General features: G+C 37.0%; 1 protein-coding gene across 2 annotated transcripts in view; it reads left to right on the top strand.

Annotated features, from left to right (window-relative positions):
* The window catches only part of Rabgap1l (RAB GTPase activating protein 1 like), a 548,268-nt gene that overhangs the window by 107,376 nt on the left and 417,917 nt on the right, over window positions 1-22,975 (top strand). For both annotated transcript variants that reach the window (XM_021197282.2, XM_021197283.1), the window contains exon 11: window positions 7,330-7,471. In XM_021197282.2, coding sequence (XP_021052941.1) covers window positions 7,330-7,471 — 142 coding nt within the window. The remainder of the gene's footprint in view (window positions 1-7,329; window positions 7,472-22,975) is intronic.

The following is a 22,975-nucleotide window of genomic DNA, read 5'->3' as shown; positions in this document are numbered from 1 at the left end:
CAGCCTCTAGTGTACATCCTCAACTTAACCAGAGTGTCATAGTTAGGGTTTTATTGCTGTGAAGAGATGCTATGACCAAGGCAATTCTTACAAAGACAAGCATTTAATTGAGGCTGGCTTACAGTTTCAGAGGTTTAGTCCATTTTCACCATGGTGGAAAGCATGGCAGTGTACAAGGAGACTTGGTAGTGGAGGAGCGAGAATTCTACATCTTGATCTGAAGGCAGCCAGGAGACTAGATTTGTCATACTGGGCAGAGCTTGAAAAAAAAAAAATCTCAAATCCTTGCCTCCATAGTGACAGACTTCCTCTAATAGTGCCACTCCCTGTGGCCAGGCATTCAAATATATGAATCTATGTGGGCCAAACCTATTCAAACCACCACATTTCACTTCCTGCCCCCCTCAGCCTTGTAGATATTACATAATAGAAAATGCATTTAGTCCAACTTAAAAAGTCCCCATTGACTATTACAGTCTCAACAATGTTTAAAAGTCCAAAGTTCATAGTCTCTTCTGAGATTCATTCAATCTCTTAACTGTAGTTCCCTATAAAATCAAAATAAAAAAACAAATCATTTATTTCCAATATCATAAGATATATGTTACCATACGTACAAGATGTCATAGTGAGGAGATACCAGAACAAAGCAAGACCAAAACCAGATGGGCAAACCCTGAATCTCTGTGTCTGATGTCAAAGCATTCCTTAGATCTCCACTCCTTTCAATTGTGTTGATTGCAACACACTTCTTTCTCTTGGGCTAGTTCCATTCTCTGTTAGCAGCTTTCCTCGGCAGGTATCCAACGGCTCTGGGTTCTAGCATCTCTTACATCTAGGGGTCTTCAAGGCAACTTCAACTTCATTGCTTCATGCAGGGGCCTCTCAGGGCCTCTATGCAGGGACACCCCTGCCACACATCTGGCCTCAGTGACTTTTCTTGGTTATAGAGAGATATTCCATAATCCCTTCTATTCTTGAGTCCAAAGCCAGAGCCACGTGGTTGAAGCTGCCAAGTTGGGGCTGGAACGTGGTGTCTTCATTCAGTTAAATCTTTACCAGCTTTCTGTTTTCCATGATTTCCTTCACTGCCTAAGCTTGGGTGTCCTAGAACTTGCTCTGTAGATTATGCTGACCTTGAACTCAGAGATCTGTATGCCTCTGTCTCCTGAATGCCGGAATTAAAGGTGTGCACCAACAAGTCTGTATCTAAACTTTCTTTAATACCTTTTCAGAAGAAGCCGCTCACCATAGGAAAGGGTCCTTGACAGCTCTCTGCTAAGCATCTGAGCATTTGAGGCTTGCTCCTAATAATCTGTAAATTCTTTGGCTATTGAAGATGAATAAATGGAAAAGCATTTTAAAAACAAAGGCAGGGAGTGCTGAACATCCTATGAAAATCTGAATTTAAAGATATTTTGATGTGTATTATCCAAGAGAATATAGCCCTTAATTCTCTGGAGGAAGCCAAAGTCCGGTAACATTAGCATTCTTCAGTAAATAGTATAGAATTTACTGCTGTGATGGTTAATCTTGACTAGTGGGTGGTACCATTCTATGGGCTTGGGTCTCATTCTGAATTAAAGGGAGAAAGCATGCTGAGCATAAGCACCCATCATTCTTTGTTTGCTGGTGTGGTTGCCGTGTGACCAGATATCTCACTTTCCTGCCACTATACCTTTCCTACCTCAAGAGACCCCACCCTTGCTTAAGTTGTATCGTCAAGTATTTGCAGCCACAAGGAAAATAACTAATACATATTCTCTAGCCAGTACCTTATTAAAAAAAAAATATCCTGTTGGGGGTGGGGGTGGGGATTGGGAATGCCTGATTCAAAATCTTTTCTCTGTTGGGTGTCTTTGACTTTTCATTATGTTGGAAAAAAATATTTTAAGAACTAAACGGGTATTAAAATGGGTAAATAGAAATGAACCACATGTGACATAAAGTTAGAAGAAGAGGGGACTGTTTTGTAAGAGAAGGTACCAGCAAAATGAGAGCGAGAGGGTATAACAGTGCATTGTAAGAGGGAAATGAATAAGAACAAACTGTAATGGCATATGTTAAAATGTCATAATGAAACACATTACTTTCTCTGTGAATTTATGCTTAGTAAAAATAAATTAAAAATACATAAAATGAAAATTACCATTGAAGATGCTTTTCAATTTGTACCTTTAAAAATAAATATACACAATCAGTAAATAACCAAGAGAAATTAAATGATAATGATAATTATTTTTTCTGCAGAAAGATGAAAATTAAAATTATAGAGTACTTATTGTGGGAAAATAAAATATAGACTATTTTTGTTTGTTTTTCTGATGTGCACTTCTGCCTAGGTTGTCATTCTTGTTTGTCTTGTGAAGAAGCAAATTAAACCTGTCTGAAAACAAATTCGCTCGCATGATTTATAAACACAATTTTGTTAAAAAACAAAAGATCTTATATATCAGAGTTTCTTAACCTTTTCCCACCCAGGATTCCTTTTTGCATGAAAAATTTGTATACAAAACTAGGCGTATAGATACATAAAATTAATATATAAATAAAGCATTTGCTGATAAGTCATTAATAAATTTATTATATAACAATTCTTTGTAATTTGTAAATAAACAGTTTATGTGCTAATGAGATGCATGTGCTTATTTGCTTTTACATAATGAATAAAATATTTACTGAATATCTTGATACTTAAGAATGTGGAACATCTTCAAAACTTTCAAAATTGATTGGTATTTTAATTTTATGATTAATATTGAGAATGCTGCTTTTTTCATTCTAACGTATAGTTAATGCCTTTTAAAAAATTGTTGGAAATTCTGATACTAAAAAAAATTTATAAGTTTTTTTTTAAAAATGAAACTCAATCATTAGCTCAAAGACTAATTTTAAAATCAAATGTTGCAAAACAGTGTAATCTAAAGTGTACTAACTTGATAAACTAACATGTTCAAGAATGATGGTAGGAAAATGTGAAAAAAAATCTTTTGTTTTTTTATAAAATCTGTTTCTAACCATGTGTGTAAATAAATGCTGTTCCTAAGATTCAGCCTCCACAGATCTGAGCCATTGGGTTTCAGGAGGGTACGACGGTGCCGTGTGACATGAAGGGATGTGCAGGGAACAGTGCACATGTTGTATTTACAGCCAGGGCTTCAGTGAAGTCATATGATGCAATGGGGGATGGTTTGCTGCCAGAAAAACATGGGGTTCATTGCATGATTGATTTTTAATTATGTTTTGGTTGTTGTGTGTTTGGAAATCTTTCAGTATTGCCAAATTATGACTTATGCATTCAGTTACATGATTCTCTGAAGGATAGTGACTCACAAATTAAGAAGCTGGTCTGTAGATACAATGGTTCACAGTTCAGCTTTGCACCAGATTTGCTGTGATCCTTTGAAAATAAGTCTTACTTCCTGGATCCTACCCTAAAGATCATGACCAAAGATATTAATGTTTTAAATGTGAAGAAATTCTTACTCTGGTATCCTTACTTATAAACAGTGTTATGATCTAGGGCTTCTGAAGATGTATGTATTAATACAGATATTACCATATTGTCCTTTGTATTTGATGATAGTCTATTATACTATAAAAGCTTTTGGAATTAATTTGCATAGCTATAATGAATCTTTGTAAGTCAACTTATTCTTGACATAAATTTTAATATGAATCTGACATTTTATTTCATAAATACAGATTTTTTAGTTGTCTAAAAGTAAATTTGAAAATAAAATAATGTTACTAAAAGTACTTCATTTGAATCTTAGTTGCTAAATGCAATATTTAGGTTCAAGACAGTATGTTTGTATAGTTAGCCCAACCAAATTGGTTCCTGCTCTGGAACGGAGCCAGCAGGGCATAGGCCTTCAGGAGTGTCAGTGGTTGCTATGGGCGTAAGGCTTGTTTGTATAAAAAAATATATTTTACTTCATGTTCCTTTTTCAGGAAATATTCTCCCTGCCAAAGTAGTAGGGGATGTTCTCTCTGCCAAGGTTAATGACGGATTCCCTGATAATTAGAAGCAGCACGAATCTGTACCCTGGGAGTCAAGGGTGTGTTCATATCTCAGCAAAATTGTAAAGACCATTTTGACCTTCAGGACAGATGCTGAGACCTTCAGGACAGCCCTCAATCCTGTAGGAAAGATCTTTGGAACACTGAGTTCAAGAATATATAATTTCTCAACTATGCAAAAGATAAGGATGCAATATGAATTGGATAAGGAGCTTTGTAGATCTAAAAGAAGTCAGCCTGGAACAGAGCTAGTTTAGGGAGAGGAGTGGCAGGGATCCCTCCCAGCAGGCTCATTGTCTGTGCTGACAAAGGCAGGCATATCTCTGAATTCATTTGCAATGTTAAAAAAAAATGTGCTTGCCATCTCATTCTAAGACTCTAGGGCCTGGGGTGCAGGGATGCTGATTCATGGGATAATAAAAAGGGAACCTGGAGTAATGACTGAAATGATGTGTAAATAAAAGACTGGGCTTTTGATCTGCAAGAGAACAATCCAGAGAGTGTTAGAATCACAAGGAAAGTTGTCTGGAACAGAACAGAGAAAGAACTGTCTCAAGCAGGACATAGGCCATCAGCTTGTAACACACCATCAGATACTCCCAACCCCACCTCTCAAAAACCCCTTCCTCAGAACCACTCCTCAAGTCAAGGCTGGTTCTTGGCAAATAGTACAGGTGAAATATTTAACTACAGTTGTAATACTTCTCTGTTATACTGTTATAGCAGCAGAGTTCAGCAGTTGCAACTGAGACCATCTGGCTTGCAAAACCTAGGATAGTTCCTGTAGACAGTTCCTTTGTAGAAAAAATTTGTTGATGTCTAAGAAAGATAATTACAGTTTTTACATCCTGTCTGTGTACATTTTCTTGCCTTGGTGATGAAGTCCAGGCCAGGACTTTTTCACCAGATTCTAACTAGGAGTGGTGAATAATGAACATTGTTTTGTTCTTCAACTCATAGGAAAGCACTCAGTGCTTTACCATTAATGTTAAAGTTAGTTGTAGGCCTTTTACTGGTTCTTGTTAATGGAATGAGAAGACTTCATTATCTTCCTAGTTTGTTGAAGGTTTTTAAAAACATGAATGAATTATGAGTTTACATGTTTTGCATCAATTGATGAGATCCTGGAGTCTTTCCTTTTTAATTGATTAATATTATGGACCACGTTGACTTTTTCCCCCCTTCCAACATTGAACTAGCTTTGCATTCCCCAGACCATTTTCACTGATTGTTATGTACCATTTTATTCATAATATCTATCTATCTATCTATCTATCTATCTATCTATCTATCTATCTATCTATCATCTATCTATCTAATAAATACACACACATATATGTATATATAATTATATATGTATAATAGTGATTTGACTTTTATATATTTGATTTGTATTTTATTATAATTGATATATTTATATACAAAGAGATAGATTTGCTTAATATATTTATGTGTATAACTATCGTTTTAAACATTTAACCATCATATTAATAGTTAATAATCCTAGTGTATGATTATTATATAATATTAATTGGATGTGTATTTATTGGCATAAATAATAGTGAGTTTCAATATGACATTTTTATGTATGTACATAGTGCATTTTGATCATAATCATATCCCCCTACTATCCTCTTTTGTTGTTTTCCTACTTTCATTAATCTTCTTCTCAGCTATCTACATTTCCTTCACTGGAGTTGTTTACAGATATATGGCAGGCACCTCACTGGTTACTAAACCATCTCTCTCTCCATCAGTCATTAACTGCATTAACTGCAGTCATTAACTCAGGGATGTGTAGGGTCTCATGATCTCCTCACCTTTTCTCAGAGTATTTCTTTGTTAAGTCTTATGCAGGTGATGACAGCTGCAGGGTACTATAGCTATGTAATGCCCAAATGTCAGGCATTCCATTCTGTCCTCTAACCCTGGCTCTCAAATGTTTTCTGACCTTATTCTATGCTGTTCCTGAGCCTTGGATGGGTGATATAGTTGTCCCATTTATAGCTGGGCATTCAAAAGTCATTTATTGTCAGTACTTTGAACACTTAATGAGACTCTGAAGTCACTGCTGATTGAGGCATAAAGATATTATTACTGTAACTGATAGATAGTAGCACTAATTTGTGAGTTAGTTATTGGGAAAGCAGTTTTACAGCCAAGTTCATGTCCATATAGCAAAAGAAATATAATAACTCTATCACTGTGATCTATACCTACCTCATCTGTGAGCCTTTGTCTAGGATTGAATTCCCTCTTGTGGACCAGGCAACAAATGTAATTAGAAAGTGATTGGTTACCCTGATAACCGCTTCCTTGCCACTGTTGTACCAAAGGATTCGTTTGCCCAACTGGTCCCTAGTATTGTGTTAACATCCACAGCTGAGTCAGATTGTTGATGACAGTTTTTTGTTTTTTTTTTTTTTTTTTTTTTTTTAAGCAGACTCCCAAGACGCTGATTTTGGTTTGCTCATGTAGGTAGCAACATGTGTGTTGCTTCAAATTGATCTCTGGGCCTTGAGCATGACCCATTGCTCTACCATTGCAATCACATTTAAGATTTGCTGATATATAGTTAATATTTTTGTCTGTTTTTATTAACGAGTAAATATCCCTGTATGCTGTGTGTAGATGTTACTCACTAGTATGTCTTGCTACATTTTCATTTTAATTCACTTTGAAATATAAGATCAAACATTCCTCTTTGTATATTTTTTTAAAGACAGGCTAGCATAATGAACTAATGAGCTTCCTATGTAACTGAAGATGACCTTGAACTCCTGATCCCCTGTCTCCACTTCCCAAGTGCTAGGGTGCAGATGTGTAACTGTCATGGTACAGTTGGTAGTGTGCTTTCTGGGCAAGCATGCAGACCTGAGTTCAGATCCTAAGCCTAGAAAAGCAAATGGCCACATAGAGTTGAGGCTATCAGTTGGCAAGTCTAGCTGCTAGATCTTTCTCACTAAGAAATAACCAGTAATGAATCAAAATCATTTGTTGTTGGCCCTAAAACTTGCGAAGTCTTAAAGAGTAATTGGATTATGTCAAAATGTTTAGTAAGTTGAATTTGTTAATATAATGCTACATGATTCTCAGCATGTATACATTGCCAGCACTGGAAAAAATGGTAGAGAAATTAGTCACTTAAAATATGCCAAGGACAGTGTATTGAAAAATTTCTCAAATTCAGACAAGGTGTAGATAAATGTTTTGTTTTTCATTTTAGCTGATTTTAATGAACTATTGCCATACAATTTTATTCTCTTTGCATTTCTAATATTCAAATATATGGTTTTATTGTTTCAGTCCGAGGGAAAAGGTCACAGCAGTGCTGGAGATGCAATATATGAAGTGGTGAGTCTGCAGAGAGAATCTGACAAGGAGGAGCCCGTCACCCCTACTAGTGCAGGGGGCCCAATGTCACCACAGGAGGATGAAGCAGAAGAGGGTAAGAAGTTGATTGTATTCAGTTGGTCCATTTAAACAGGTGCTTTCTTAGAATCTTTTAAAGTGGTGTGTGCACACATTCTCATGCTGAGGGGTTGAGTGGTGTGTTATTCCTAGTCTCAGACACGCTTATGGTAGATTTTTTTTTTTTTTTTTTGACATGCAGAGGAGATTTGGTTCATTTGGTTCTTTGGTTGTGCAGTCTGCAGTGTACTTGCGCAGCTGTTTAACTTTGGCAACACTGCTGTGCTAGTTTGCTTTCTATTTGATTTCCAGTATTTCTGAAGTATTTAATGAGAAGTTTCAAATTCTCTGAAGTATTTTTAGAATTTCAGTGATAATATTCTGCTTATCTTTGACACTTGGCAGTTCTAACCTGATTTTGTTGTTGCTATATTCTCTACTGCTCACTTCTGAAAGAGTACACTATCTTTTCTATTTAATACACAAATGCTGCGGAGAAATGCTCAAAGCCTTTTACGTTGTCTGGCTGCAGGCATGACACTTTTCATTGCTACTAGGACTAGAGTGACAGGTCTTAGTGCTAACAAAGGTTGCTTCCAGTATGGGATTTGCTAACAGCAAATTTCTTTTTTCCTTTTAAAAGATTTTTATTTTGTTTTTATTTATGTATGAATGTCCACACATGTGTATGTCCATGGAGGCTGGGAGAGGTATCAGATCCCTGGAGCTACAGTCATAGATGTTGTAAGCTCTCTGAAGTGGGCAGTAGGTGATCCTGCGCAAGAGCAGCAAGTGGTCTTGAGAGGATCCATCTCTGCAGCCAACCCGATTTCTATCTTAATATCATATTTGAAAAAAATCTTAATTGTTTCTTTATATCTATTGATATCATTTTGACAGCAATATAATATTGACTGGGAATTATTATTTACTACATGTGAGGCATCCTTCTGCTTCTAATTCATCAACTGATTTCATAGGATTTTAATTGCACACATGCTTTATTTAAGTTGCCTTTAGGCATGCACATATGCACAGAGAACACAAGCCACTTGCTTGGGTCACTTGGCTGCAAATGGCAGTGCTGACATCTGATGCAGGCTGTTTACTTCTACTATGTTACTCTGTCACATCTGACAAGTTACCAAGATTTATAAGCAACTTTTAAGAACTAGGGGAAATGTCCATAACAGAATTAGTCATTGAAAAGCATATATGTTAACATTGTTGAGAAACCATCACTCTTAAAAGCTATTATCTAATAAGTTACTCTTTGTTTCTCTTTACCCCTAGACCCTGGCAACCACTAATTTGCCTTTTTTATTTGTGCTTTTTTAAATTTTCTGGGAAACTAATATAAATAAAATTATAAAAATACTGTCCTTCTTATGTGGCTTTTTGGACTTGGCATAATAGTTTTGTAATAGTCCTAATTAATCACACATTACAGCATGTATTCATAATTCCTATTTTTTTCATGTATGACTAGTAGTCAGTGATGGAGTTGTGCCTCACTATTCAGTTATCACTTGAGGCACATTTGAGTTACTGGATCAGTTAGATCTTGTAAAGAATGTGATGAATATTTGTATGAAGTTCTTTTGTTTTTGTGACATCATTGGGCATCAAAAGACAATGCAGAGAAAACGTAACGGATTCTAAAAGATTATATGAAAGACAAAGCATCTTAAATAGTTCAGTAAATCTGGGAACTCAACAAAAAGGAGAATATAATTTTTATGTTGTATATGTAATCTGTAACTTCACTAATTTTTTTTTTATTCATTTTAAGTGTTTTGGAAATATCTAGAATTTCTAACTTTTAAGATCATGTTTTTTTAGCTAAGGATTCTAGTCCTGTGTTAGATAAAATTGGCAAGAGTTAGTGTAGTTCTTCCAGATCTTAGAAGTGATTTCAAGTTTTCTCATCTAGCAGATTACCTTTGAGTTTGTCACATTTGGTCTTTACTGTTTTGAGGTTCGTTTCTTCTATAGCTAATGTGTTGAATGGTTTTACTAGAAGACATGCTGAACTTTTCACTGAGTTTCCTGCATCTGTTGAAGTGATTTTGTCTGTTCTGTTATTAATGTGGTGACACACATAGTTGTTGGTTCTGGAGATGATTCTACTGTGTATAGTTGGTTGCCCCCCTTTACTGTTCTACTGAGTTTGCTTTGCTATTATTAAAGTTTTGTCATCTTTGTCTAGTGCATTTATTGGCTTCTATATGTTTAAACTGTTGCAATGATTTTATGTAAAGGCAATGGTGTTCTCATAGCTTGAGTTTGATGTACTCCTTCAAGTTGGGGAGTAGTTTAGAGTTGGGGTTGATTTTTTTTTTTTTTTTTTTTTTTCTGTAAAGGCTTAGTAAAAACCAGTGTGGCCCTCTCTTGGTTTTTCTTTCTTAGGATATGTTTAACTATTCATTCAGTTTGGCTATACCTTACTGGTCTAGTCAGCTTTTTTGTTTCTTAGAATCCAATATTTTTGTTGTTGTTTCTATTTTTTTCAAGCTCATTTTGTTTTTAATTGTACAGCTTTACAGAAATATAAAATTATATATATATATCATATTTATTTTGTTTTTGTTTATTATTATTTTATTTATTTACAATCTAGCTGTTGCTCTCCTTCCTGGCCCCCCCTCCCACAGTTTCTCAGCCCATTCCTTCTTCCTGCTGTCTCTGAGAGGATGTTCCTTCCCCACTGGGGCCTCAAGTCTTTATAGGATTAGGCACATCTCCTACTGAGGACAGACAAGTCCTCTGCTATATATGTGCTGGGGCCTTGGACCAGCTCCTGTATGCTATCTGGTTGGTGGCTCAGTGTCTGGGAGCTCCCAGGGGTCTAGGTTAGTTGAGACTGCTAGTCTTCTTATGGGGTCACCCTCCTCTTCACTTTTTTCAATCCTTCCCCTATTCAACTACAGGGGTTCCCGACTTTAGTGTAATGGTTGGGTGTAAGGATCTGCATCTTTCTCAGTCAGCTGCTGGTAGGGGCTCTCAGAGGACGGTCTGTAAGTCTATCATAGCATCAGTAATAGTGTCAGGGCTTGGTGCTCCTCTTGACATGAGATGGATCCTAAGTTGGACCAGTCACTGGACCACCTTCTCCTCAGTCTCTTCTCCATTTTTGTCCTTGCAGTTCTTTTAGACAAGAACAATTCTGGGTCAGACATTTTGACCATGTGTTGGTAACCCTGTCTCTCCACTTGAGGCCCTGTCTATTGGAGTTTTCTCTCCTCACAGTTGGGCTAAGGTTACCCCCTTCTTGAGTCTTGAGTCTCTCACCTCCAAGGTCTCTGTTGCTTCCTAGAGGACCCCCCCCACCCCATTCCCCACTCCTGCCCTCTGAAGCTGCATATTTCAATTTATTCTGCTGGCCCTCCAGGCTTCTCACCTACCCAACCCCCTCATATCTGAGCTGTTCCCCTTCCTTCCCATCTCCCACCCAGGCCTCTCCCTCCCTCTTCCTCCCATGATTAGTTTCTTCTTCCTTTTAAGTGGGATTGAAGCATCCTCACTCTGACCTTTCTGCTTACAGTCTGTGGGTTGTATCCTAGGTATTCTGTACTTTTTGGCTAATATTCACTTATTAGTGAGTTTATACCATGTATGTCCTTTTGTGTCTGGGTTACCTCACTCAGGGTGAAGCCTGTGGGACTTTACGAAACAGGAAATAAAGCATTCTCCTTTAAACCACCAACCAGGTAGAATGCTATTTTTCATTTCTTGAAAGAGAAATAAGATAAGAAAGTTGTGTATTCTAGATAATAGTATTGTAGGTTTCCTAGTTTGAACAATCCTTGGTTCTGAACAATCCAAGGGGGAAAAGGCAGGTGTAGTGAAGGTATAGGGTAGAAAATCTGAAGCAGATAGTACTCTCCATTGTCTTATGGAACAGGAACACTTGGGGAACATTGAGCATTGTATTTGGATATTTAAAAAAGTCCCTGGCCTCTGTGAGAGTGATTCAAAGAAAGTGAGAATGGGCCTTGTTTTGGGTTGAAGATTAGATAGAGGTTAGAGAGAACTGTTTGAATTACCCTTTCAAGAAATTTGATGAATACATTGAACTAAAAACACTAGATCATTCTGGCCAGCTGAGGGCATTTCTAGGACACAAGAGACTTGGCTGTCTTTGTAGTTGGACAGGGAAAGCTGAAAATGAAAAGGAATTCACACACCCAATTCTTAAGCATAGGCTCCTGACTTGCTCCTGTGTTTTTATTCATGCTGTTTTCTCTGCTTAGCAGGCTTCTTCCACTTATGTCCACCCAAGTGAGCCTTTTCAACAGAGGCATGTTAACAGGTAAAACAAAACAGCAGCTTTAGCATAGCAGCAGTGCCTGTACTTAGAAATGTTTCCAAATATTTTCTATGACATTTTGTAGTAGGTTACTCAGACAAATGATATTTAAAATGTACTTAGTGTAGAGAGACTAAGGAAGAGTTTTGCAAATTCATATATTATATTGTAGTGATAAATGCAGATAAAATTGTCAGGAAGAGCCATTTCAGGACTTTGGAAAGTCACCAAAAGATGGTGCCCAGTCTGTTCAGTAGAAAAACTATTGAACTTTGCAGAGATTATAGTGGACTCTGATAATGTAGCTCCAAAGAATATACCCGCACATCCCCAATACTGATTTATTCTTATTTTACTGTTGAAAACAAAACTCCAATCCTGCATTACTTTTGATACTGGAAATGATTTATTTCATGGGAACAGAATATGGGAAAACATTGTTTCTGAAGCATTGTTGGGAATACTAGTTATAATTTTTATAGCAACACAATGGGAATTCTGGTTGAAAAATCATAGATTGACCAGGATCTTAGAAGTAAGTGGAACTGTAGAAGCTTCTGTATATAGGGGGTAGTTTAGCAAGCTGTGTAAATGTTTATGTCTATCTACTTCCAGGAGATAACAGAGAGGGTTTGACCAATTACACATCTCCATGCTGAACATGAGCAATAGAGTACTGTTACCAGAATTATGGCCAGTGGTTTTCTTCATTCTTGTCTGTTATGTAGTGAGTACCCTCTTCCCAGATACTGTAAATGACTGTCATACAGACAGTCTTCATTCTTCCCTTATTAAAAGGTGGAGGGAACTCTTAAACTTGGAATCTGGTAATGAAGACTCCAATATTACTTTGGCCCTTCCTGATTTTTTTCTTTTTACTCTTGCCTTCTTTAGTCTGTGTCCTTCGTTCTTTTGAAGTGAGTTGCATCACTTCACTTAGAAGAACTGGTGTTTCTAGGCCTGGCATAGGGGTTCATGCCTTTAATCCTATCCTAGCACTTGGGAGGCAGAGACAAGTGGATTTCTGTGAGATTGAGGCCAGTCTATTTCCAGGAAGTTCCAGGCCATTCAGGGCTACATACATAGTGAGACCCTGTGTTAGGGTGAACCAGAAATGTTTGTTTCTCACTTTATTTAGCAAAAATTCTCTTATTATGGCTCTCAATCCTGTCTTTACCTTTTTGATTTAGTTTTCTACCATTTTCTACCTCAGAAATTTCACACTTGTCCATCCACTATTTATCCCTTGTTATTATTTTTAATCAAGTCTCTCTCTGTCTGCTTTGTCTGTGCCTTACCTCTCTGTTCCTCTTGTCAGTCTCTGCCTCTGTCCCTCTCTCTCTGCACTTGTGCACAGACACCCATGTGCTATAGATGCTCCATAGGCGTATGGAGCCCGGGGTATCAGAAGATAAGTGGTGGGAGTAGCTTCTCCTCCCAGCACAAGGTTTCCAGGAGTCAACCTTAGACTGTTAGTTTCAAGCACAGCAGGTACCGTTGCCCGTGCTCTGTGGAGCTTACCCTTGCTTGGCTTAGATTTTTTAAAGAAAAATCCCAGATAGCCATAGTGTTCTCTCTCTGCCCTCTTGTCAGCCTTTTTTTTTTTTTTAAATGCTAGTTTTTCAATGAGTTCTTGCCTGCTCAGTACTATAAGTAATAAAAGTTTAAAAAATGAGCAATTAATAGCTATGTCTCACAATGTCTCTGTACTCAGTACTAGGAAAGAAAAATAAGGGTAGAATTTGTAGAATTGAATTGAAAAGTATGAAAAATGTATATTGAAAATTCCAATTTCTCATGATCATATACTATTAGAATACATAAAAAACATTATATATATTTTTCTTTAAAATTTTCTCTTCTGTTCTTTACAGTTTTTGACAGAGATACCTCGTCTTTTGAAAAATCTATCAGCCATCACCTCTGTAAAACTACAAAAGTCACAGAGTAGGAAGTAATAGTTTCTTTTCTTTTTTAGATAGGCGTTCATGCATTTTCAATACACTGTATTATTAGTTCAGTAATTGACATTCCTGTCAGCACACACATCAAAAGTTAGAGCTGGAGGTGGCATAGAAATGTCTGCCTGCCGGGGGAATTGGAGTACTCTTTTATTTAATTATTTTCAACAATTTGCCTGTCAAAGCAAAAGTGGAAGTTCAAGGCACTCGATATTGTCTCACTTTAGTCTGTAATTTAACTAAAAGGGGAATACAGATTCAGAGTGACTAAAATTGCTTTTAATTTTCTGGGGAAAATCTCAAGTTAAATGAATTAAGATATCTTTGCATATTTATCTAATGCTATTCGAAAAGTGTGATAAAGGGAATTACTTTGAATGCAGGAATCTTATCAGAAAGTTAGGTCCATGCAACAGTCTTACAGGGACTGTAAGGCTCCCTCCACTGCTCTGCATCCCTCAGATGCTGCTGACTGCATCCCTCAGATGCTGCTCTGCATCCCTCAGATGCTGCTGACTGCAGTGCTCTTGCCTTTGAACTTTGAGCTGGCTGTTGGCTAGCTTCATACAAGAAATAACAAAGGCAATGATTGACAAATATTAGTCTGCTGTCCTTAAGACACATACCCACGGCTTATAAGATGGCTCAGTTATTGCACTTGATGCCAAACCTGAGGCCCTGAGTCTGACTCCAGATCTCACATGGTAGAAGGAGAGAAAGAACTCAAGGATAACAACAAAAGTGTTCCCTCATCTCCACACTTGTGCTATAGTATGTGTACACAAAATAAGTAGTGAAAATTAAAAATATGATACATATATCAATTACTTTTAGTTAATCTGATTTATAGTAAAATTAAATAACCTTTTATATTTATCATAATCTGTTTGTTGTTGTATTTGGTGAGAAATATTTATTTATCCCAGTATTTATCTTAGTTTGCCTTTCAAACTTGTGGTCTCCTCCTGTCTTTAATTTCCAGATGCTGGGATTTTAGGTCTGTGTGACCATACTTAGATAAAATGATTGTCTTTTAAAAAGTTCCCCTCTACTAGTTGGTAAGAAAAAAGGATCAGAAGCAAGGGTGAGGGTAGAAAAGAGAGGATAATGGGATGGCCATATACATGTGATTAAAAATGCATGATATACACATGTGATTGTAACTTTAATTTTTCAGACCTTATTTTTAATAATGGTTATTAAATGCTTTAACCTCCCTTTTAGCCCACCCCCCACCAGAGGTAGTGGAAAAGAAAGGATATGGGGGAAGTAGACCTGTTTAGAAATGGTTCTTTGGAGCAACTCCTGTCTGTGTTGTCTGGAAATTGACAGTTTGGTTCACAGGTTAGCAGCAGCAGCTCGATCCACTCACAACCACTTAGCAGACACACCAGCAGCCCAGTTCAGTAGAGTCGGGATAGCAAACAGGAATCAACAGCAGTGGCACTATCAGAGACAGCCAGGCCTCAGCCTTGGCACAGGAGTCAGCAGGAGGGACCAGCAGGAATGCCACAAGTTCTCAGCTATGCCTCTCTCAGGAAAGCAAAGATGAGAAGGCATGAGACCAACAAAAGTTGCACAGCTAGTTGTACTAGCAAGCCAAGCTCAGCCTCTGTCACTGTCTGTCAAGTCCTTTTTGTACTCCCTGCAAACATCACATACCCTCTACATGACTTGTTTCAGCATGTATCTTGTTTCAGTATGTGTGTGTCTCAGTTGACATCACTCTGCCAGTCAGCCTGAGTTTACAGAAGTGGCTAGAAACTGCAGCACACCACCAGAACTTTTTTTGTTTTGTTTCTCTCTATGGAGTCCCAAGAAATGAGGCTCAACTATGCAATGTAAGGCAGACCAATACATGCATGTTGTTAGAGAAGAATCCTCCATCATGTGTCCTTTCACGGGCTTGCTTTAGCAGTACATCCCCTCTCCTGTGTCTGCTTCAGAGAGAAACATTCTTTCATGAGTCTGCCTTAGCTTTTTACCTGTGTCCACTCCAGTTCCTTTACATATTTGCCCCAGCAAAACACCATCCAGTCGACTTCCCAAATAACCCTTAAGTTTCCACATCATAAAATGGTATCATAATGCAGTCTAGTATTTTGTTCAATGGATATATGCTAGTGAAAATTAAAACTAAATTTCCTCTGACTTTAAAGACTATCAGCTGATCAATCTATTATTGACTCATATCCAGAGAGCAAAATAGTCTCAAACACTGATGCTTATTTTCTTGTAGCCTCTTAATTCTTAGTCTCATTAGATAGAAGGGAGTCACCAACAGCAGTTACCATCCAGGCCATTTCAGGAGCAAAAGTTATTTCCAGCTGCTTAGGGAGCCTCAGCCACAAAGCTATTAAGTTCCCTTGTTCTTTGAGTTACTCAGAAAAGTATAGCTTTGTCTGTTTCTTTTTCTAGAACCTGGGCATGCTTCCCCTGACACTGTGGGCTTTCTCACTCTTTCTCTCTGAAGTACCCCTCCACTCCTTCTGCCATGTGGCTGCTTGTCTGCCATGTGGCTGCTTGCTGAACATGCTGGACTGTGACTTCAAAGGCATGGCTTTCTCTCTTTTCTCCATCACCAAGTTACAGCTTGCCCATTCTATTTTTTCCTTCTTGTTTTTCCTGTCTCTGAAACTTTAATAAAACTGTCTTTGAGCTTCAAAGCCAAAATTCTTTGTATCCAAATCGAGAACATATAGAAAACATTAAAAAAAGAGCTGTTTATAAAAGTGACAGCTGTATACTACTTAGCTGTAGAGCCAGAGGTTAAACGCTGTTTCTCTCAAGCGTAGAGTGTATCAACCCTTTCCTGCAAGTTTTATTTTTTTTTAAACGATGCCTCATTTTTTACATTGTTGACTCATTTAGTTAGTCCTCATTTCAATCACATAGGATAGATATGGTTGTATTGTTTCATGGGTGGGGCATTTAAAATTGGTAGAAAATTCTTTAGAACTTAGTGTTTTATTTAACATTTTTGAATTTGGTAGATTGAAATCTGATTTACATGCCAACAGAATTTGAAATACATCTCTGAGGCAGAGTGAGATTGGAGAGGCAAGTTGGCAGCAGTTGGTGGGGAGGCTGGAAGAAACATGGACTATGTGGGCTTCTGTCAGAACCCTCAAGGCTTTGAGCTAGGTCCGACTATCAACAAAGACTAGTTTTAGTTAGCGTGATCCAGCTGGACGCAAGATATATAAAGTACACTTAATATATAAATCTAATTTGAATAGATAAAAGCCTAAAATAGTAATACTAGCTTGGAAATAAACAAAGACTAAGTTTAGAGCATTAATTGACAGGAAAAGATGATGGAGTCATACCTGTTTCTGTTAGCCATATTCAAAGGCTCAACAAGGTTGGATTGTCCTCAAAGGGGCAGATTTATGTATTAATCAACTTCATTAAGTCTTCAAACATTTGTATATTTACTGTATTTTGATTCTAAGTGTCTGTAAGAAAAAAATTTATTGTTTATATTTTAGTAGGAATAAACATTTTAAATCATGGTGGAAGTTCATGAATATTTTGAAATATGCTAGTTTGTATTGTATTTGACCCAGGTATAAGTCAAGTCCAAGTCACTAAAATCCTAAATGTGTTGGGCTTTTGAGCTTCTCTTCAAATTACCAGACATGGTTTTTTTTGTTTGTTTGTTTGTTTTATCAAAACAAAACACTACCACCAACAACAAAACTGTTTTAGCCAGTGGATGGTTACTGTGATTAAATCCTGTATTCAACATTAATTTCCTACCTGTGCTTTTTAGTTTTACATTTTAAAAATAAAAATAGCAATGCTAAATTATGTAATACAAAGTTGTTATAGTCCAACCTTACTCTATTTTAAGGCATACTTTGTATATCTACTTAATAAAATACTTTCTGGTACATAATATTAGGCAAATATAAGATAATGTGATTCCAAGACTGGAGAGATGGCTCAGCAGTTGAGAGAGCACATTGCTCTTCCAGAGGATCTGAGTTCAGTTCATGTGGTGGTTCACTGCCACCGGTAACTCTACCTCCAGGGGATTAGACATCTTCTTCTGGCTTCTTCAAGCACTGTGCTCACATGCACCTTTTGCCCCCCAAATCAGTAATTCAATTAGTAAGATAACATGATTCCTTTAGGTTTTATCAAACAATCTTAGAATTATTTGTCTGTCCTTCTCCCCTGATCCCTGTCCCTTCCCTCTTCTCCCCTTCTCCCCTCTCCTCCTCTCCTCTCCTTCTTCCCCATAGCACTTATCTGTAGTTGGCTTTAATTCCTGTGCATATTGAATCCCATTGATTAATTTCTTTCATGAGCCTATAGCTTTCAATATACTGCCTACATGTTTTTATTTAATTTTTAATTTAAAAATTATTTATGTATATTTTTTTGCCTGCATGTAAGTCTGCATATCATGTGTATGCCTGATGCCTACAAAGACCAGAAGAGGGTGTTGGATCCCCTGGAATTTATTGAGCCCCCATATGGATGCTGGCAACCCAACCCAGGTCCTGTGGAAGAGCAGCCATTGCTCATAACTGTTGAGATTTTCTCCAGTCGTTTGAAAATCTTTTAAACTTTAAATGCATTGCATGAAGCTTAACTTAATAGTAAAATTATGAATATAATTAGTTTTTATATTGTATATATATTTCAAAAATAATTTAGAAGTGAATTTTTAAATTATTTGTCTCTGTGTGTATGTGTGTGTATGTATGTGTGAGAGAGAGAGATAGAGAGAGGGGGAGAGGAGGAGAAAAAAGTGTGAATATGTGTATTATATTTGTATATGTTGTGGTGAGAGATACTTTGTAGAATTCTCTTCTTGTACTGTAGAGTTGAAGGATCTAAGTTCATCAGCTTTGTGTTGCAATCACTTTCACATGTTGATACATATTGCCAGCCTACAAATTAATTTTAAATGCCCTTATTTTATTAACTTATGATTATTTGATTTTTTCTTAGTGTCTGCCTCTATTTCATTTTGTGTTAATTGGTGTAAATTTTATGTTCTATAATTTGCATGTAGTTGCACATGTATATGTATGTATGGTATGTGTATGTGGAGTTTGTGCACATTTTAAGAGTGAGATCAAAATCAAATTTGTTTTAGATATTATGTATTACATAATACATACATTACATTATCAGTACCTTCAATAACTATTATAGTACATGATAGAGATAAGATTGATGAAACTATGAGATATGAGAGGGAAGTCAAATTTAGTAAACTTTTGATATGCACATTTCTATATGCGGCAGCAGAACTGGTGCTTTAAGTTTGGAGAGAGAAAATGACTGCATACTTGCCTTTCTTATAGATTCAGAGCATGTCCTATATGGAGTCTTTATTAGAAATTCTTGAGTAGAAACATCAGGAAATAGTAATGTGGGGTGGGGAAGATTTCTGTGGGTTCGCTCCTACACAAAGCTCTATGGGTAACTATGTACTTCTGAGAGAAGGAGAATTAGTGTCTTCCAGGGCCTGCTATTAGTTTTACATTGCAGAGTGTTCAGCCTTGAAACCATACATACACAAACATCAAAAACATGTTGAGCAGGTTCTATTTATATATATTTATGCATGTGTGTGTGTGTGTGTGTGTGTGTGTGTGTAAAACAACCATAATAAAAGAAAAAGAGACTACTATCTCCTTGAGAGGGAGCAGGGGAGGTCAAGGGGTACTAACTAGGAGGGGCTTCAGAGGAAGTTATATAATTCTATTTAAATTAACAAAATCAGAAAAGAATCATCATGATTAAAAATTACCATTTATTAAGAAAAAGAAAGAAATCCTTGAATTTTGAAGTGAAATGAAATATTTGTTACATAAAATGCCCTTTCTAGGACTAATGGGGAGATTGTTCAAGCTTTAAATTAATAGTAAATTCCATTTGTTTCTTATTTATTTATTTATTTATTTATTTATTTATTTATTTATTTGCAATAGTCTCATATAGCTAATTATCATATCCTTCAATTGTATAGTATTCTGTGACATGCATATAGCATAAATTATTTCTTCAGTTATCTTTTCAGGGTTTTATAAACAATGTACATTATTTTATTCTTTGTATTACAAAAGTATAAGTATTTTTCAAAAATAGCCTCTTTGTGTATAATATCTAGGGACCCTGGCTTTTGATAGGTAATACCGGATTTATCTCCTAAAAGACTGCAAACCTACGCCTCTCCCAGTAAGTAATGTATATAAGCACCTTTTCTGTTATACCTTAGTAGTAGAGTCTATCAATCCTTTCCACTTTTAGTGCATTGGTTTATACTATATAGAATATCTTTTTGTAAATAATATATTTATTTGATATACATTGGTTTTTTGCTTGCATGAATGTTTAGTTGCAGACAGTTTTGAGCTGCCAAATGGTTGCTGGGAACTGAACCCAGGTTTTCTGTAAGAGGAGTCAGTGCTCTTAACCACTGACACATCTCTCCAGCATCTCATTTCATTTATAGACCCCTTACTGCTAGTGATGTTGATATACTTTTTTGAGCTACTAAATTAATTTTAAGGTATTTTTTTGTAAGTGTTAAGTCTCTTAAGACCTGATCTGTCAGAAATGTGGTATTGGACTGTATCTGTAGTTGAGTTAAACATTCAGGGTACTTTTAAAGGAAGCCAGGAAAGAGGAGTGGTGAGAAACTAGTTCTGTCCCCTCTTACACTCACTTCATGGTTGTTTCTCTGATAAGCACACTGTATTGGTTTCTCTCTCAGCATGGATAGATTAAAACCAGGAAGCCCAGAGATAAACCATCCTTTTAGAGGGGAAGGGACTATTGTTTTCCCTCAGAAAGCTTTTCCTTCTTCCAGGTGTTTGAGTGCTTGTCTTGCTGGCTCTGTGACCATTGCTCACATAAGCCTGCTTCCTGCTCTGTCAGCATCACACTTACTTCGTGTGGTGTAATAAGTTAGAATATATTTATGCTTGACAGACAGATCTTGTAGCTATTTATTTTTTGAGATTATAATTTAATTACATTTCTCCCAACATTTTCTTCCCTCCAAACCCTCTCACCAATCTCCTTCAAATCCCTGGCCTATGTTTTTCACTAATAGTTATTACATTCATATATGCATATGCCTATACATACACATACACACATACACATACATATATTGATCATATAACCTAACAGGGAGATTTTAATCATACTTCAACTGTAATTGTTCTGCAGAATGATCATGTAGTTTGTCAGCATTGCTATCTGGTGCATCTGGCGACTAAGTGCATGTTGAACTTGTAGCTTACTTTTGTGGTCCCTGCATCCTGCTTTCTTTGATGCTAACCACAGCGATATCTTTGAGCACCTCTTCACGCTTGGGATTGTTTCCTGTCTGCTGGCCATCTTTTAAAGTTAGCTCTCTTTATAAGCAGCAGTAAGTTTACAGTTCTGCAGAGCCTAGTTCTTCAGTGATCTGTGTCTAGGAGTGCTTCCATGGTCACTTTAACCCTCTCCTGCTGCCAATCTAGTGATTAGGATTCAGAGTAAAATGTGATAATGACCTTGACCATCTACTGATTGCTTTCTCTTGGAGCAGAATCCTTTTAATATCCCATGGGTCATCTTGTCACTGTGGAAACAGATTAACTGATTCACAAAGCACTTAATCTACTTTCTAGTTATTAATAATAATGACAAATATGTATGAAATACTTACTTTTTGAATTATTAATTTGCTTCTCACAGCACCATGAAGTAGTGTTTTACCTTTTTCCCCCAGGAAAGTAAAAGCTTATTCACATATTGTAACACTTTTCTTGATAAAACCTTTTCTTAGGTCTTGTTTAATTTTTCTTTCTCATATGCTTGCCTCATTTTTGTGGAAGCTGGATAAGGTAAAATTTTACCCATTATCAACCTCATCCTCATCATGGTTTGAGTTGGAGGCAGAAATTGCTGATAGCAGCTGTGAGCCCCAAGTACATGTCTGTCTGCAGGCTTGGGGAAGGAAGTGGCAGATGAAAACACCGAGGACAGCAGGTTCTCTTTATATATACTGTCTGTCACATTCAGGGCAATGTTAGTGAGCTGAAACCATTCAGTTCTATAACTGAAGACTGCTGACAACTTAGATATTATTTATACTCAATCAATATATAATGTTTGAATTTAGTTATATCTAACCGTTTCATTTATACTTCTGGAAACTGAGACCCTGAGATTAAGTGATGGTGTCAAGACCATGACTACTTTATAAAGATGACCTGTGAAGAGTTAACTGGAGCCAGCTGGAGCCAGATTGAGGGTTTGTAATGAAGTCACACTGTCTGCTGCATCCTGTGGACTCAGAGCTTTTCCTTAAATTGCTTTGTCAGTGGCTCTCTCAGCTGGAAGGTGAAGGCACCCGAGCCACACGGTTCTTAGTTTTTCCCTGTCAGCACAGGTCCAGGGGCTGCTTCCTTGGAGACCACTAGCTGGAGTGAGCTCTTCATCCTCTGTCTGTCTAGGCAGTCTTCCCTTCACATGGAGACAGGGTTAACCTCCCACCATTGTGCTTTAATCATTTTTTAAAAAAACAGGGTAATGAATTTTAAAATAATGTGTTATAAATACGGCCTTTGTTTATTCATCTCTCTAGCTCTAGAGTATGAGTTCCTAGGGGCAGATGGTATTTTATTCCTTTTTCAGTTCCCATTGCTGAGTCGTGGTAAGTGTTAAGTAAATGTTTGCTTAATGAATACAAATATTTTTGAAAGTTTTTTTAGGAAACAACAACATCCTTTTGGCTTTGTCGATCTGCTAATCGTATAGGCGCTGCAGTAATGAGGAGAGGAAGTGTTTATAAAGGAGATAATATAGCAGGTTTCAGACTGCTGTTTTGGAAATGCTGGCTTGTGAAAGTGTCCTTTGATTGGTTTCAGAGAATCTAGATTTTGAGATGATTTTCATTATTTTGTAAGTGCTTTGAACTTGAAGTGTTTGAGCTAACAGTACAGTTTATACCAAGCACCTTTCTTCCCCTGACTGTGCAGTTGGCATGTGTTGGGCAGAGACGTTCTTCTGACTAGCCCCAGTAGAAACCGTGGACTGTATGGCTTGAGAGTCGGCTCATCAGTTAAGAGGCTTGCTGTTGGGCAGAGACATTCTTCTGACTGACCCCAGTAGAAACTGTGTACTCTGGCTCATCATTAAGAGACTTGCTGTCTTCAGTGCAGTAGCCGGATATAAAATTAACTCAAACAAATCAGTGGCCCTCCTCTACACGAAGGACAGACGGGACAAGAAAGAAATTAGGGAAACAACA

This window comes from Mus pahari, chromosome 5 (genome assembly GCF_900095145.1).
Source record: "Mus pahari chromosome 5, PAHARI_EIJ_v1.1, whole genome shotgun sequence".
NCBI classification, from domain to species: Eukaryota; Metazoa; Chordata; class Mammalia; order Rodentia; family Muridae; genus Mus; species Mus pahari.
The sequence above is the reverse complement of the archived record's forward strand: the minus strand, read 5'-3'. Positions and strand labels throughout refer to the sequence as shown.